The 13,752-nt window shown below is 37.1% G+C and overlaps 1 protein-coding gene across 1 annotated transcript; it reads right to left on the bottom strand.

The window, feature by feature from the left end:
- Window positions 1-1,627: 1,627 nt before the first annotated feature.
- Window positions 1,628-13,423, bottom strand: LOC104276163 (ankyrin repeat domain-containing protein 10-like). Its single transcript, XM_009872365.1, has 4 exons — window positions 13,417-13,423; window positions 12,892-12,947; window positions 8,608-8,760; window positions 1,628-1,723 (listed from the first exon to the last, which is right to left on the bottom strand). The coding sequence occupies exons 1-4, from the start codon at window positions 13,421-13,423 to the stop codon at window positions 1,628-1,630; spliced, it is 312 nt and encodes a 103-aa protein (XP_009870667.1).
- Window positions 13,424-13,752: the final 329 nt, after the last annotated feature.

The raw sequence follows: 13,752 nt of genomic DNA, 5'->3' as shown, positions 1-13,752 counted from the left end.
ATAACTCAAAATTAATCCATCTCAAATGTATAACCATGGATTTGGCCTAATTCCAAATCCTAAGCCTGGAAACTACATTCTGTGGAAAAAAATCCTCACCCCAATCAGTCAACAGCTAGCTCTCTCAGGTGATGGGGCCAAGTCCTGATATTCTACATGACTAAGCATGGGTTGCTCCACCAGCCTAATGCCTTTGCATCCCTAATTTCACCATATCCTGGACAGGATCTGATATTTAATTACCTACAGAACTGGTGGCAAGTCTATCCTACTGAAACACAGATGGAATTCAAAGTTAGAAAACTGAGAATTCAAATTATTTCCTGTTCACTAAAACTGCTATAAACCTACGCGACTTCTGTTGCAAATAGCTCTGGTCAAAGAAATGTTTTGCCTGTGGCTTGCAAATACAATGCTTAAAAATCAAAATTTCAGTTCTAAAAGTTAAAGTTGCAGCCACATCTCCAATCTCAGTTACTGAGCTACTTGATTTGAAAGTCCTATGGGTGTAACACATCCTCTTCTTTTCATCAGACTTAAACTCACTCATTTCACATTGTTTATGCAGTTCCACATCTTCTCTTTTGGATACTTTGTAAAAATCACAAGATTATATACTAATTGATGATGATAATTAAGGTTTGCTCAATTCCACAGTAAATTTGAATCCAAGTTTATCTTAAGATATCTGAAAGTGAGTGCAAAACAGGAATTTATAAATTTAAGACTGATTGCATGAACTTGTAATTTTAATGTCATTTTTCTATGAAGCAATCTCTTCATATAAAGCAATTTGTTCATCACTATAAGGTACTGTATTTTCTGAATACTCTATGATACTGCTGAAAAGAGTTAAATTTTATAGGTTTGTCAGGGCAGCATTATAAAAACAGTAAGATGGAAACCAAAGGGTAAAACAAGAAGTTAACCACATGATTCTTATTTCATTTACAACTTAAAAGTTTCATATTGCAGGTTAAAATACAGTAACTAGTTACCATTTAAGATAACAAGGCTAGTTCTAATTAAAACAAATTGCTAAAGTATTTACATTATTATAAGCCATAGAGCTTATACTCAACATTTCTAGGTGAAAACTGCATCCATTTTGTCCATGCTGTAAGTTGCAAAAGTTTGTGAGATTTTCTGAATGTTTTTGCAGTACATAAACCTTTAAAGAAAAAAGTTAACAGGGCAAATACACAATATACTAACAAACAATATTAAACTAAGTTTGAAGAGTGTGTGAGATGTTATTTTGCACATCACGTTGCTTTTGCACTTTTTTTTATATTTAATCACCAGTGCAAGGTGCAATTGGTTGTAAAAAAATGACTACTTGCTAAAGAAAGTGTACAATACGGGGTCACCTGATAGAAGCATAATAAGTATTTTAACATATCAGATATAAAAGCAATACTAATGTAGCACACTGGTACCAAATAAAATCAACTTTACTAGACATGTGAAACATATTGGGCTTCATTAGAGGGGAACATGTCTAGCTGTCTTTTTAATCAGGTGTCTGCTGTTTTCAAGTTTTCTTTCTGACATTAGTATCTATGCTTACTGGTCTAAGTTAGTTAGCTAAACACACAACAACCAACAACAAGAAAAAATACCTCACTTACTCTATTTGCGCACCATGAGCCACAAGGGCACTTATGGAATCCATACTACCAGACCGTGCTGCTTTATGAATAGGAGTTTCACCAACATAATCCTGTAAAGACAAACTACATTTTGTCAAGCATAATCTTTCAAAAAATGAAAATTTCTACATTACTTAAGAAAGCAGATATATAAAAGCAGCATTTATTAGCTAGCAAATGCATCAGGTACTTTATTATTTTAAAGTTTGCAGTAGACCGTCATGTACATTAGATACTTGGCAAGAAATAATGCTAAGGGCATTTAACTCACGAGACAAACCTTATTCAATAACCAGACAATCATCAGTCATATTTGGCAGAACTTGTTAAAAAAACCCCACAACGTAACAAGTTACTCTAGTATCTTTATTTTCTAGTACTTCTGCTTCCCAGTGTGTTGGACTGAGCAAGTCATCTTTAATTCAGAAGGAGCATGGCCAAGTGGGGCTGTATCTCATTTGGATCTTGCCAACACACTTCACCAGTACCGTGCTGTGCCACAAACACTCCTCGAGTGAGGAGCACGTGTGTGTCGCTCTGCTGTAACACATGCACAAAGGCCCAGCGGTCATAAGACAGGCCAGATCTCTTCCGAGACACACGCATCGATTTACGTCCTGTTTTCCAACTATTTATCCACTTACATTCTGTTACCGCTAACCAGCACAGGCAATCATTTAATCTTTTCACATTATGTGCAAATACACTAGGAGTAGCGTACTGCTTTTCAGGCAACTCATCTCTACAAACTATCTTCACTGACACCAAATGCAGCTGGCAAGCAGCAGGTAAATTCTATGCATCACGGTCTACAGGCTGCAGATGAAATTCAGTATTTGCAATTATCCATTGGTATTAAGAACCACGGAGAAGAACCTGTAAAGAAATATGGCCCTGAAGTAGCAAGTAAGTCTTCAGTTATTGGTTTGTTACATGATTTAATTATCACAGTCCTCAACACTTGCAATGCAGAGCAATGTTTTGGGTTTTTCTCCTTTCTTCCCCATCTCCTTTCCAAGCTTCTGACAGACTTCACTTTTCTCCTCCACTGGTATTAAACATGTTCTAAGCGTATGTGCCTCATTTTTGCTTCCCCATTCCTTTTATTGAAGTATCAACACTTTTTTTTTCTCTGAAGTAACACAGCATCTTTACTGACTCGATAGACTTCATACACAAGTGTTCACACTTAACTCTACACTTCTGGTTATGTTTTAGCTCTCTTTGAAATGCGAAGATATTCAAAATATGATCATACTATCATCTTGACAGATAGGTAACAAGTGTTTTACATTGTCTGCCAAGCTTCTGAAAAATTAAATTGCTTAAACTAGAAGACATAAAAATATCCCGAAGATGAATTTTAGATTATGAGTTGTACACTCAATTTTCTACTTGCCAATTTTATTTCATGGTAAAATACTTTTAAAACAAGTGATAAATTCACTGAGGGTAAATCAGTCTACCAGTGCTTAAGACATATACTCAGCCAAACAGTGAACCACCTAGCACCCAGCAGGGAATTATAATTGCACCAGACAAAGTTTACCTTCTTATAAACTAAGGAAAATTGTTGAGGATGACAAAGTTGAGATAAAAGTGCAAAAAATTCCTTAGTGATTAGAAAAGTACCAGATAGCCCTTCTTCCAAAATCATGAATAGAAGACTGCTTTCCAGTGAAGTTCACGTAATTTCTCCTATTTATAGCTTTTGAAATTACAGGAAGATAGAGATGTTTAACAGATGACACCATTTTGTTAACTATAATACAGGGAAATTCATTTGGCACTATTTTATCCGGGAAGATTTTCATGGAGTAATACATTTTCCCCAATCATGGAAGCTCTTAGATTCCTCGTTATGTGATTCTTTGCTTCCCCCCACCTTTTGTTAAAGAGGTAAAAAAGTAGAAAAGAAGTGATTTGCCTCTTGTGTTCAGCGTTAGTATTTACAGTTCACTTTACTGCTTAAGTATTTAGATTCCTTCCTTATTCCCTTTTTATGTGGTTGAAGAGTCTTTTGCTTTTTTGGCTTAAATTTTCTCAGTAAATCTCTCAGCTTGATTAATAAGTTTGCATTCCCTCACTACGTCGTTTAACCTCAAAAGACATTTCCTCTACTGATCAAATATTTTTCTCAAACTCTGCTTATTCTCAGACCTCTTTTAGATGCGGGGTTTTTTTTTCAGTTCAGTCTAAAGCCATTTTTTACTGTATTTTCTTGCTTTCTTTTTTTGGATCCACATTTCTGTTGGCTTTAGGATCTTCCAGCTGAGCTTAAAAGCAAACTTATTTTCTTCTACAACTCCAAGTCCTTGGATAGGATTCAGTTAATTTCACTCACGGGTACCTCTACACCTCTTTCATTCAAAAAAGCAAACCAACAAACACTAATTACTTACCTGCAAATATTTCTTTTTAAACAAGAAAGCCCCTATGCACATTTACACAAAAAGCCTTCAACTATGTGTACTGGTTTTGGCTGGGATAGATTTAATTTTCTTCCCAGTACTACTACTAGTATGTGTTGGATTTGCGACCAAAGTCACATTGATAATTCATTAATATGAGTAAGCTGGGGATGCACAAGAAGTTGGGTGGTGACACAGCTGAGACCACTGACCCAACTGACTAGAGGGACATCCCTCTATGAGTGTGACAACACTCTCAACAATAAAAGCTGTGGTGGGGAAGCGGAGGAGTTTGCCAGGGCTGTCCCTGCTTAGGGACTGACAGGGCATCAGCTAGTGGTGAGTAACTGCAGGATTTTTTAGTTGTGGTGTGGATTTTTAAGAAAAAAAAAAGTTATCACTTGAGATTCTTGGTTTTGTTTTACTTAGTTTCCTTCTTTACCTATTAAACCACCTTTATCTCAATCCAGGAGGTTTTTCACTTTTCTCTTCTAATTCTCTCCCTCAACTCATTGCAAGTTGGGGTAATGAGCAAGCAGCTCTGTGGTCCTTGGGTTAAACCACAACACCATGAAAGCACTTATAAACTACTCCCAGCAGAGGTATCTAGGACATAGAAATACTATTTTACCCGAAAAGAAATACAACTTAACTCCATTCCTTATCTCAGGTGACTGAATGTCAAGTTCTATAAGCCGATCACATTTCCAAAAGCTGTTCAGATTGCTTAGACCCAGCACCCTTCCCTTCCCAAAGCCATGAAATAGAAGCTAGAAAATATCAAGTATTTTTTTACTTATTCTTTGCTAAAAATGCTTTGAACTCATGACTGTTTCTCCTTGTGAATTTTGAGCACAGATGAGAAACAATGGAATATTTGTTTCTAATTTAGTCCACATTGTTATTTAAAATACAAAACTAACATACCAAAGGAATGAGTGTTTTTCTTCCTCCGCACCAAGGATATCAGTGTGTTTATAGTTCTTGCTGGCATGGATAGTCTAACCCTCTTAAATCCATCTGCCATCACTGCCACATGATGGCAACTGGCTGGCTGAACAGTTAACATCACCTGTAAGCTTGAAGTATTTCTTATGCCTTCTCTTTAAGACAGGTGACATAAAATTGTTTTTCAGCCAATCAACACAGGCAACATACAAAAGAAATATTTACTAGGCTGAAGCTAGAAGGAAATATATTTAAACGAATTAACAAGCCTTTTAATCAAAAAGTACTCATGATTATCTGACATTAATATGTACAACAGCACAGACGCAATCTGCATCGTGACAAGGATAAAACATAAAAAAAAAAAATCAGGGAAAGGAGTAGTATAATTGCTTTGTACTGTTACAGCGAACTAGAGCAGGCAGCTAGCCAAATGCAGTTCCTGAGTCACACTATTAATAACGATTAGCAGCCACTGCCCACTTAAAAAAAAAAAAAGGTAGGACTTTCTCCCAAGTCCACTGCTTGGTAGGAAATGGTAGATCATTGCTTGGCACTTCAGCTTTATCCTGTGAATTTTTATGGTGACCCTGGAGGCCTACTGATCATAAAGAGAGATAGATGGTTCTAGCCACCACATATAGTTATGTAGGAGGGCCAGAAATCACAGGACATACTCACAGAACTTATTTGGGGAGCAAGGTACAGTTGGGACAAGCAGTTTTCAGCATGTGTCCTTCATTGCTGCTGCCTGAGCAATGTCCTGGGAAATTGTCACCAGCACAAAGGGATGCATTTTCAAGGTTTCCTAAACTTCAGAACAGACAGCATGGGCTACGATACAATACCTCAGGGCAGATATGAGAAAGCGTGCATGCAAATTCTACTGAATACCGGAGTTTTACGTTAAGACTGAGAGACTCGAGTGGATTCCTTTTCAGAAGCTATCCTTTTCCTTTTCCAGAGGTGATGGGTTAGTCTGTAGCCAATGACCAGGAGTCAGTTTGGAAGGAAAGTTTTACTAGTTTAAATATCAAGTATTCCCAGATCTTTCTCAGCATGTGTTTTGTATCCAGTGTCCATGGAACACTTGTCCTCACACAAGTATTAGCCAGTGACTATGTCTGTTTGAAGTACAGCATCAGTCAGCGAGCTGGAAGGAATAAACAAAATACACATCAGGAAATAGTGCTCCAAAAGCTCAAAAGTGTGGGTGGAAGCCCTAGATGATCACTTGAAAGTGCTTGGAAATTAAATAAGGAACCAAGGTAATTTATTAAGGAGATCAAATCAAACAAGACTAGTAGAATTTGACTGCACTTCAGGAAACAGCTGGAAGAAACTGGGGAGAGCAAAGCATGCACTATGCTTTACGTAACCATGTATGAAACATTCCAAATATCCATGGGATGAGTTTGCTGCTCTAAGTATCAGCAAGGTACACTGCCTATCTTTCAGTGCTTGTGCATGTGAAACCAGTGCAACTCACCAGTTACATCTTAACAAAGAACTTGAGACCTTTTTGTTTCTACTACTATTTTAATTATCCAGAGCTACCTTCTTATTTTAGAATCCAACCAAATCTAGAACACCTCTTCTTGTATGTTTAATTAATATTTTGCTGAGGAAAAAAAACGTTTTTGCATTCAAGCATGCCTTGAGCCTACCATTAACAACATACAAGGCTTCCACAATGTCAGCTCTCAGCACCACCTATATTAAGTGTCCTTTGCCTGTCAATACCTAGATCTGCCCTTAGAAAGCTATAGGACACTATCACCACTATGTCTGAAAACTTGAAAACCACAGTCCTCTTTCTCCTCTAGAGTACCACAGATCTATTACTTGGATTTGCTCTGGTGACAGGCCATCAGTTTATAAAGACTCCTTAGTCACTGGCTAGTCTTGGTGACTTCTTTAAGCTAGAATGAGTTTCCTGCCTACTTTTAACCGCGTATTACACTGCCTCCTGCTTTCCTTCATAGTCATCTGCATGTTGCCCTCAGCCCATGGAGAGATCTCTCTGCACTCTTCTCCTCTTCTTTTGGAGACTAGCTGCTACTTTCTTCTTTGCTATAACTTCACTCACTAGACGTGATTTTTACCTCCCCCCCCATCATGTTCCAGGACAGCAAGCTTGTTCTTCAACTCCATTTCAACCTCACTGGTCAGTTCTTCTCTTTATCCTCATAGCTGGAAACTTTCATTCTTCTCATTCATTCATTTTCATTCATTCTTCTCTTCTCATTTAGCAGATATCTGTACACCTTTATTTTGTGCATGCCATGTTTCCTCTCTAATCACTGTTTCTTTACATTCTTACCTTGTCTCCAGATGTATTTATAGTTCTTGTATTTTCTCTTCTGAAGATTCTACCACTATGTGGCAATAACTTATGCATAAGTTACTTTTGTCAGGTATCAAGGAGAAGATGCGATCTATAGCCTCTGTATCCAGTCACCTTCATTGTTTCTACAATTCTCCTGGTGTCTCACAGCTGTTCTCAATGCACCAGCCTTCTTTTCTGAAAACTCAACACAAACTTCCCCATTTCTTAATTTTGCATAGCTTAAAGAAAAAAAAAAGAACCAAACTCTAGAAATGCAAATGCTCAAGTTCTTCAGCAGACTTAGGTTAACTCTACTGCATATAAAACACAGTCTGGCTATTAAATATTTTAAGAAAAGTAGGATGCAAGATTTAATAGACCAGACATCTTACAGGTGCTGTGCTATTCTACAGCTTTTAGTAATTGCATATGCTGTAATGAGTTACTCTCACTAATAATTTTGAGTACTGTTATACAGGCACACTCTACATATGCCCAGCATTCAGACCTGCAAATGTTTTCTGCAGAAACATGATAGTTTTAAGCACTTGATTCTGTTACTGTACCAGAGTATGACAGTCCTTTACAGGAAATTTGCTATTATTAATGCACTCTTTGCTACCAAAAAAATCACAATCCATACAGTAACAGAAAATTATTTTTCAATAAACAAATAGCCTACTAATTTTTTGTTAGTAAAGTATGTGTTTTTGATCTATTTGCAGGAAGTTACTAGAGAAGTTCTGGAAATAATCTAAAAAGGAAAATATCATGAAAATAGATGCACCTTAAACTACGGCAGACCTTACTAGTTAGGCACATGACTAAATCATCAAGTACCACAAAGGTCTCATGCTTCTGTAGATAACAATGAATTTTTTAATTCTTAGCATACTTAGTAAGATATTCCTTGCTAGTTTTTTTCCTTCCCCTAAAGAGGCATTACACTATTAAAGCACTTGGTAATGCTGTCAACACCAGAGCAGCACACCATTTGGTCCAAGAAGGAGCAAAATGCCAATTCCTCTAATAAATGTTCTCCAAACTTTTAGTGGCTTAAAGGACATTTATTAGTCCTATCTCTACCTCACTTATTAGTCCTGTCTCTGAAAGGTCTATAACTGAAAATTAAGTCGTTTGTCCTAGCTGATGTCAAAAAAATAATGTATCTCTATGTGAATGTAAGGATCATACATGTAGTAAAAAGGGACCAAGACACTCCTTTCAGAACTATTAATGCAGACACAAAATACACGTGAACCCATACCTGTTTGTTTATGTTGGCTCCCACTTGAATCAACCAATTCAGGCACTGTGGATGTCCTCCAAAAGCAGCAATGTGGGCTGGTGTTTGAGCAAAACGTGTTGTACAGGAATTTACAGAAGCTCCAGCTCTTACTAACTGCATTAGGCACTCCAGCTTTAAAGACATGAGGGAATAAAACCAGAAAGCGTTACACAGATGTGCTATGGCAATTAGCATGCGCTAAATAATTAAATAAAGCCCAGAAAAGATAAATTACTAGTGAGACTACATGGATGTGAAACATGAGAGATTAGGATTTTTCCCCTCCTCGTTATACATCTGCCTCCAGCTATACACCATACCCAAAAAGTACTTAATTCTCATGTCGAAAATTGAAACATTTTATTTTGGGATAGTGGAAAAGAAGGCATAGATACCTCAGATCTGACTACAAGAACTATGTGGTTCACTTCTCTTAAGGATAAAAATAGATAAAGAGTTCTGAACCAGGAAAGCTGCAAACATGATACTAACCAGACATTATTAGGTAATGTTTGCCAAAACAAAAGCATTGTTAGGAGCTACACAGATGTATTCTCAGCAGCGTTGAGAGGAAGGTAAATCAGAAAAACACAAGAAAGATTTCAAATTTCTTTAATGCTTTCCTAGAGTGACAGAAGCAGATTACTAATGAAAACTAACACTGTTAATATTGCGCTAGATCTGTAAGAAGAGTAAGTTATTTTCACCATTTTCCTGTTATTACAGCTATTAGAAACAAAACAGGTCACATGTTTGTGGCAATACAAAAAAACCCTCTTTTGTTGTTTTAAAAAAGCTGCAGTATTTTGTCACTAAATATTCTGATTATAATTTTCTCATCATACTAACCAGAAGTATCAGATATCCAGCTACTATCTTTAAATGTTCATAACATCACATTTGTAGAAGCTAGGCAAACCACAGTCACAATGACCTCAACTTTCAAAAATAGTAGAAAAAAAAAAATACTCCTTTCCTGTCACACAGTAACATTGTCTTTTTGTTGACAGGAAAAGGAATGCACTATGCTAAAATAAACAGTTTAGTCTAGGCTTCCATTTATTTCGGTTAGAAAACAAACACCACTGCACACACATGCCACACTGACTCAGGACACTGGCCAAGGGAAAACAAAACTCTACCGGTCAGTCTCTTGCAGTTAAAGAAAATGTTAGTTAGCCATACCAAAGCTATGGAATAATCTGTTCATAAAGGAGCAATTAAGAAGCATCGGAAAGTCAGCTGACAGCTTGATTCAGATAGAAGCATAAACGTCATGATTCCAACATTCTTTAGTCTTTTTAAAAGAAACTTGTAATTTCTGATCTTGATGAATTACATACATGAGATAAAAGTACCAAGCACTAAGTATTTTATATTAGTTTTGCAAACATATTGTGAGCTTCAGTTGTTTTCTGCCCCTACACAGTTCAAACAAATGCAAACCCTATCCTTTAGGACATAAAACCCCACTTTTTCAGACTGTAACCCACTTGGACTAGACATACATGTACCATTAACTCGCTAATTACATGCAAGAAACATGTAAGGATGAGGGTAACTGAAATACTGCTGCATTAATGAATCTAGCTCCACAAGCTTCAACATTACCAAAGTACCTTCTCACAAGTAAATAAGTACTTATACTACAAAAATGTCTATGTCAAAAAAACTAGTGTAAGAAAATCTATAACTAATGCTAGACTACTCAAACACATTCTGTGTTTGCTAATCTTAGACTTTCTTTAGTGTTCACATGCTAGCACCCCTAATATTGCTGTTAATCCATAATAATTATTATTTCAACACTGTAATTATTGATAAGCACACCACGAGGTTCTTCTACTGTAACTGTAAATATAAACAAAGTTCAGCCAATTTTTAAAACAACACACTTAACAGAATCAATTTGAAAACATTTTGAGGCAAGCATTGCAACTCCAAGAAAGAATAATATACCTTGCACAGAAACTGGGCTGAAACTGATTATAGTCCATCAATTGAAAGGGGAAAGATGCTGGAACTGGTTCACCAGCATCATCTTGCACTGTTTAAATCCACTTCATAAGATGGCTACACATCATGATTATCTATACAACTTCACCTTTAAATGCTGTTTCTCTCATGTGTCTTGTCTTTTTTTTTTTCCCCTTCCTCACTATCTCTTACAAGGTTTTAAGGAAAGTAACATTTTGAATTAAATATGGGTCTTCTGCATCACGGCTGCCAGAAAAAAAAAGCTTCTTCCAACATCATGGAAGAATGAGGTAAATTACTTCTGTGGATAGGAAGTCAACATAAATAATCAAGTGAGGTATTGTTTTTTGTTACATTTGACATCAGGTCACACAAATCCATTTTCATTAAACAGCCTTTTAGAAGATGTTTTCCACAGTATTGTTGCATCTAAAGCAGAGACTAAATTGATTTAATGAAGAAGACAGACCTCCACACAGGCCACAACACTGGCAAAATACCAAGGAAGAGACAGGCATTTTTAATTTGTATAACTTTTGTCCTAAAAGAAACAGAATGTACTTACTGCTATTTTGTTTCCTATAATGTAAACAGTCAAATGGCAAAAATAGAAGTAAGAGAAGAGTCCAAGCAAATAGATGTGGTCAGAGAACAAAAATATACATGCAAATTGGTTAAAAAGAATGAATGAAATGGAGGTTAGTATAAAACAAAGTGAATTAACAGCAACTAAAGTGTGGGGGTTTTATGCAAACCTTCATTTTCTACCTCTCTGGTAGCTTTTCTGGTTACAATTTTACATTCTGACCTATCTTCTCAGAAATCTACAGAAAGCCAGGGTAATTTAGGGCACTATATAATTAACTCTAACTGGAATACAGCAACTCCAATGGGACTTAATTTACTTCTCAGGATAGGAGCACTTCTCTGCAGTCAGGGAGTGTCCTGAAAATGCAAACTCCACCACAGATACTCAATATAGCAAGTAAACTTGGACTTGCTACTGTTTCCAAAAAGAAGGTCTACGCCATCATTAAAACTCTGGTTGTAACACTCAGAAAACAGAAACACAGGTTGTAGTATCTATCACTTTCAATTGACTTTCACAGAATCATAGAAAGGCCTAGGCTGGAAGGGACCTTAGAGATCATTTAATCCAATCTCCTTGTACTTTGCTAGTATTTAGTATGTGTAAGCTGTACAAGTATGTTTCAGTAAGCTCTTCAAAAATACTACGTTTTCATTTTGAGCCTAAAGATACTCCATTTTTCTTGGTACTGATACTACATCAGTATTCTCCCTCAAAAGCTGTCTTTCCTCTTCTACATATTCGTTTCTAATGGAACTTCACTGTTGCTGCTACATCCTGACTGCAGCACATCTACAACTGCATGCAGTAATGTAGTCCTACATAACTTTATTCTAAAATGATTTTGTACTGTCCTCTGATTCAGTGACAGCTTTCCTCTATGTTCAAATTGTACCACGGGTAAAGGGAAAGAAGTATCTCTATATTGATGAAGTTCACCAACTTTAGATTTATGCTGTGTGTACACACATAAGGAAAAAGTCTTGTTCAGTAACCACCAATGAATAGTGCTAAAATTAATGTTTTAAAACTCTGATGCTTTGAAAAATACAAGAACCCTCCATTTGAAGTGCTGATTAATCTGGATTTGAAAAAAAAACCCAAAACATAAATAAGAACATAAGACATGCATACGAACATCCACTAAAAGCAGCTATTGTTTCACTGCTAGTAATTGCCTAGTAACTGGTGAAAGGCAGAAGTATAATTACGCCACACAAACACACAGTAAGTCAAGTTTGGAATCCAATTTCATTACTGTAACTTTTCCAAGTGCGCTGTATAGTCTCTGGCTCAGAGAAAAGAACACTGCCGAACAAGACTATAAAACATGCAGGTAACTTCCATGAGCTGAAATTGCACAGACCTTATCACAAGGCTTCTAAGAAAGTACATAAACGTGAAGTTGTATAAAACCCATTTATAGCCTACGTCATCTTTGCAAGTGTCCCTTCACTTGACATATTCTTCGCCTTTACATGCAACAACAGAAACACATAACAAATTTTGGTGATATCTAAGAACGACCATGGCAAATATAAACACAGTATCCTGCAGACTGACTTGCTCCCTTTGCTAACTTTTTCTGAAGGAGAGTCTTCAACAGAAAACAGAACACACACACAAAGTCACATGTAAGCTAGCATGGTTAGTTAAGAAAGCTAAAGACTCTTAAAGGAAAAGAAAAAATAAAATACCACACAAACTTTGAAGACAAAAGCAAGACTGCGACCAAAGAGAAATTCCTGAGAGACTGAAAAAGGAAACAGAAGACTGTAATGCTACATTAGTATCCGCACTTTTTCTATGAGCATACTTCGCAATAAAATCTAAGGCACTCCACTTGAAGAGCTAAAAGGCTGCCTTACTGTTTGGGGTTTGGTTTAATGACTAATTGACTATGTTCCTAAAACGGTCCCCAAACAAACACTGCAGATAAGATGGCTTAACATATAGAACCCATCTCTTAACGTACTTTTAGAAACCATGACAACTGCCTAAGCGCATTCATTTTCTTCCTCCAGCACACAATCAATAAATAAACAGAAATATATTGAAAATGGAAGGCAGAACAAGAACAAAAGCCCCTCGAATTCCAAACCCAGCCATATCAATGAAGAAAAACAAATCCCTGTAGGCTGGAATTCTGCATAGGCTGGAACACTCACCGCATCAGAAACGGGAAAAGTCTACTTTATGTAGAAATTAAGAAATTAAGATACCCGTCATCTTAAGACTCGAAGCTAGTGTAGCTACTTCTTGTATCTTAATCTTTTCTGCGTTGCGACGATGCTAACGCGGTGAATTCCGTGCTCGCCTCTGTGCGCGTATAACCCCCGAGTTTATTTTTCCTACTGAAGGCAACAGGGGAGCGCTTCGCAACCACTCTCTTCCCCAACTCCCGACGAGCCCGTAGTCATAACACGGGCACCACAACAAAAACAGTCTCCAGGTGCGGAGCCCGAGGACGACAACGACGCCACGACCAGGCTCCTGCAGACAAAGCAAGAGGCCACACCACAGCGCAGGGTCAGCAGGGAGAGGGCGGGGGGCACCTC

This window comes from Apaloderma vittatum, unplaced genomic scaffold, assembly GCF_000703405.1.
Source record: "Apaloderma vittatum isolate BGI_N311 unplaced genomic scaffold, ASM70340v1 Scaffold42926, whole genome shotgun sequence".
NCBI lineage: Eukaryota > Metazoa > Chordata > Aves > Trogoniformes > Trogonidae > Apaloderma > Apaloderma vittatum.
The sequence above is the reverse complement of the archived record's forward strand: the minus strand, read 5'-3'. Positions and strand labels throughout refer to the sequence as shown.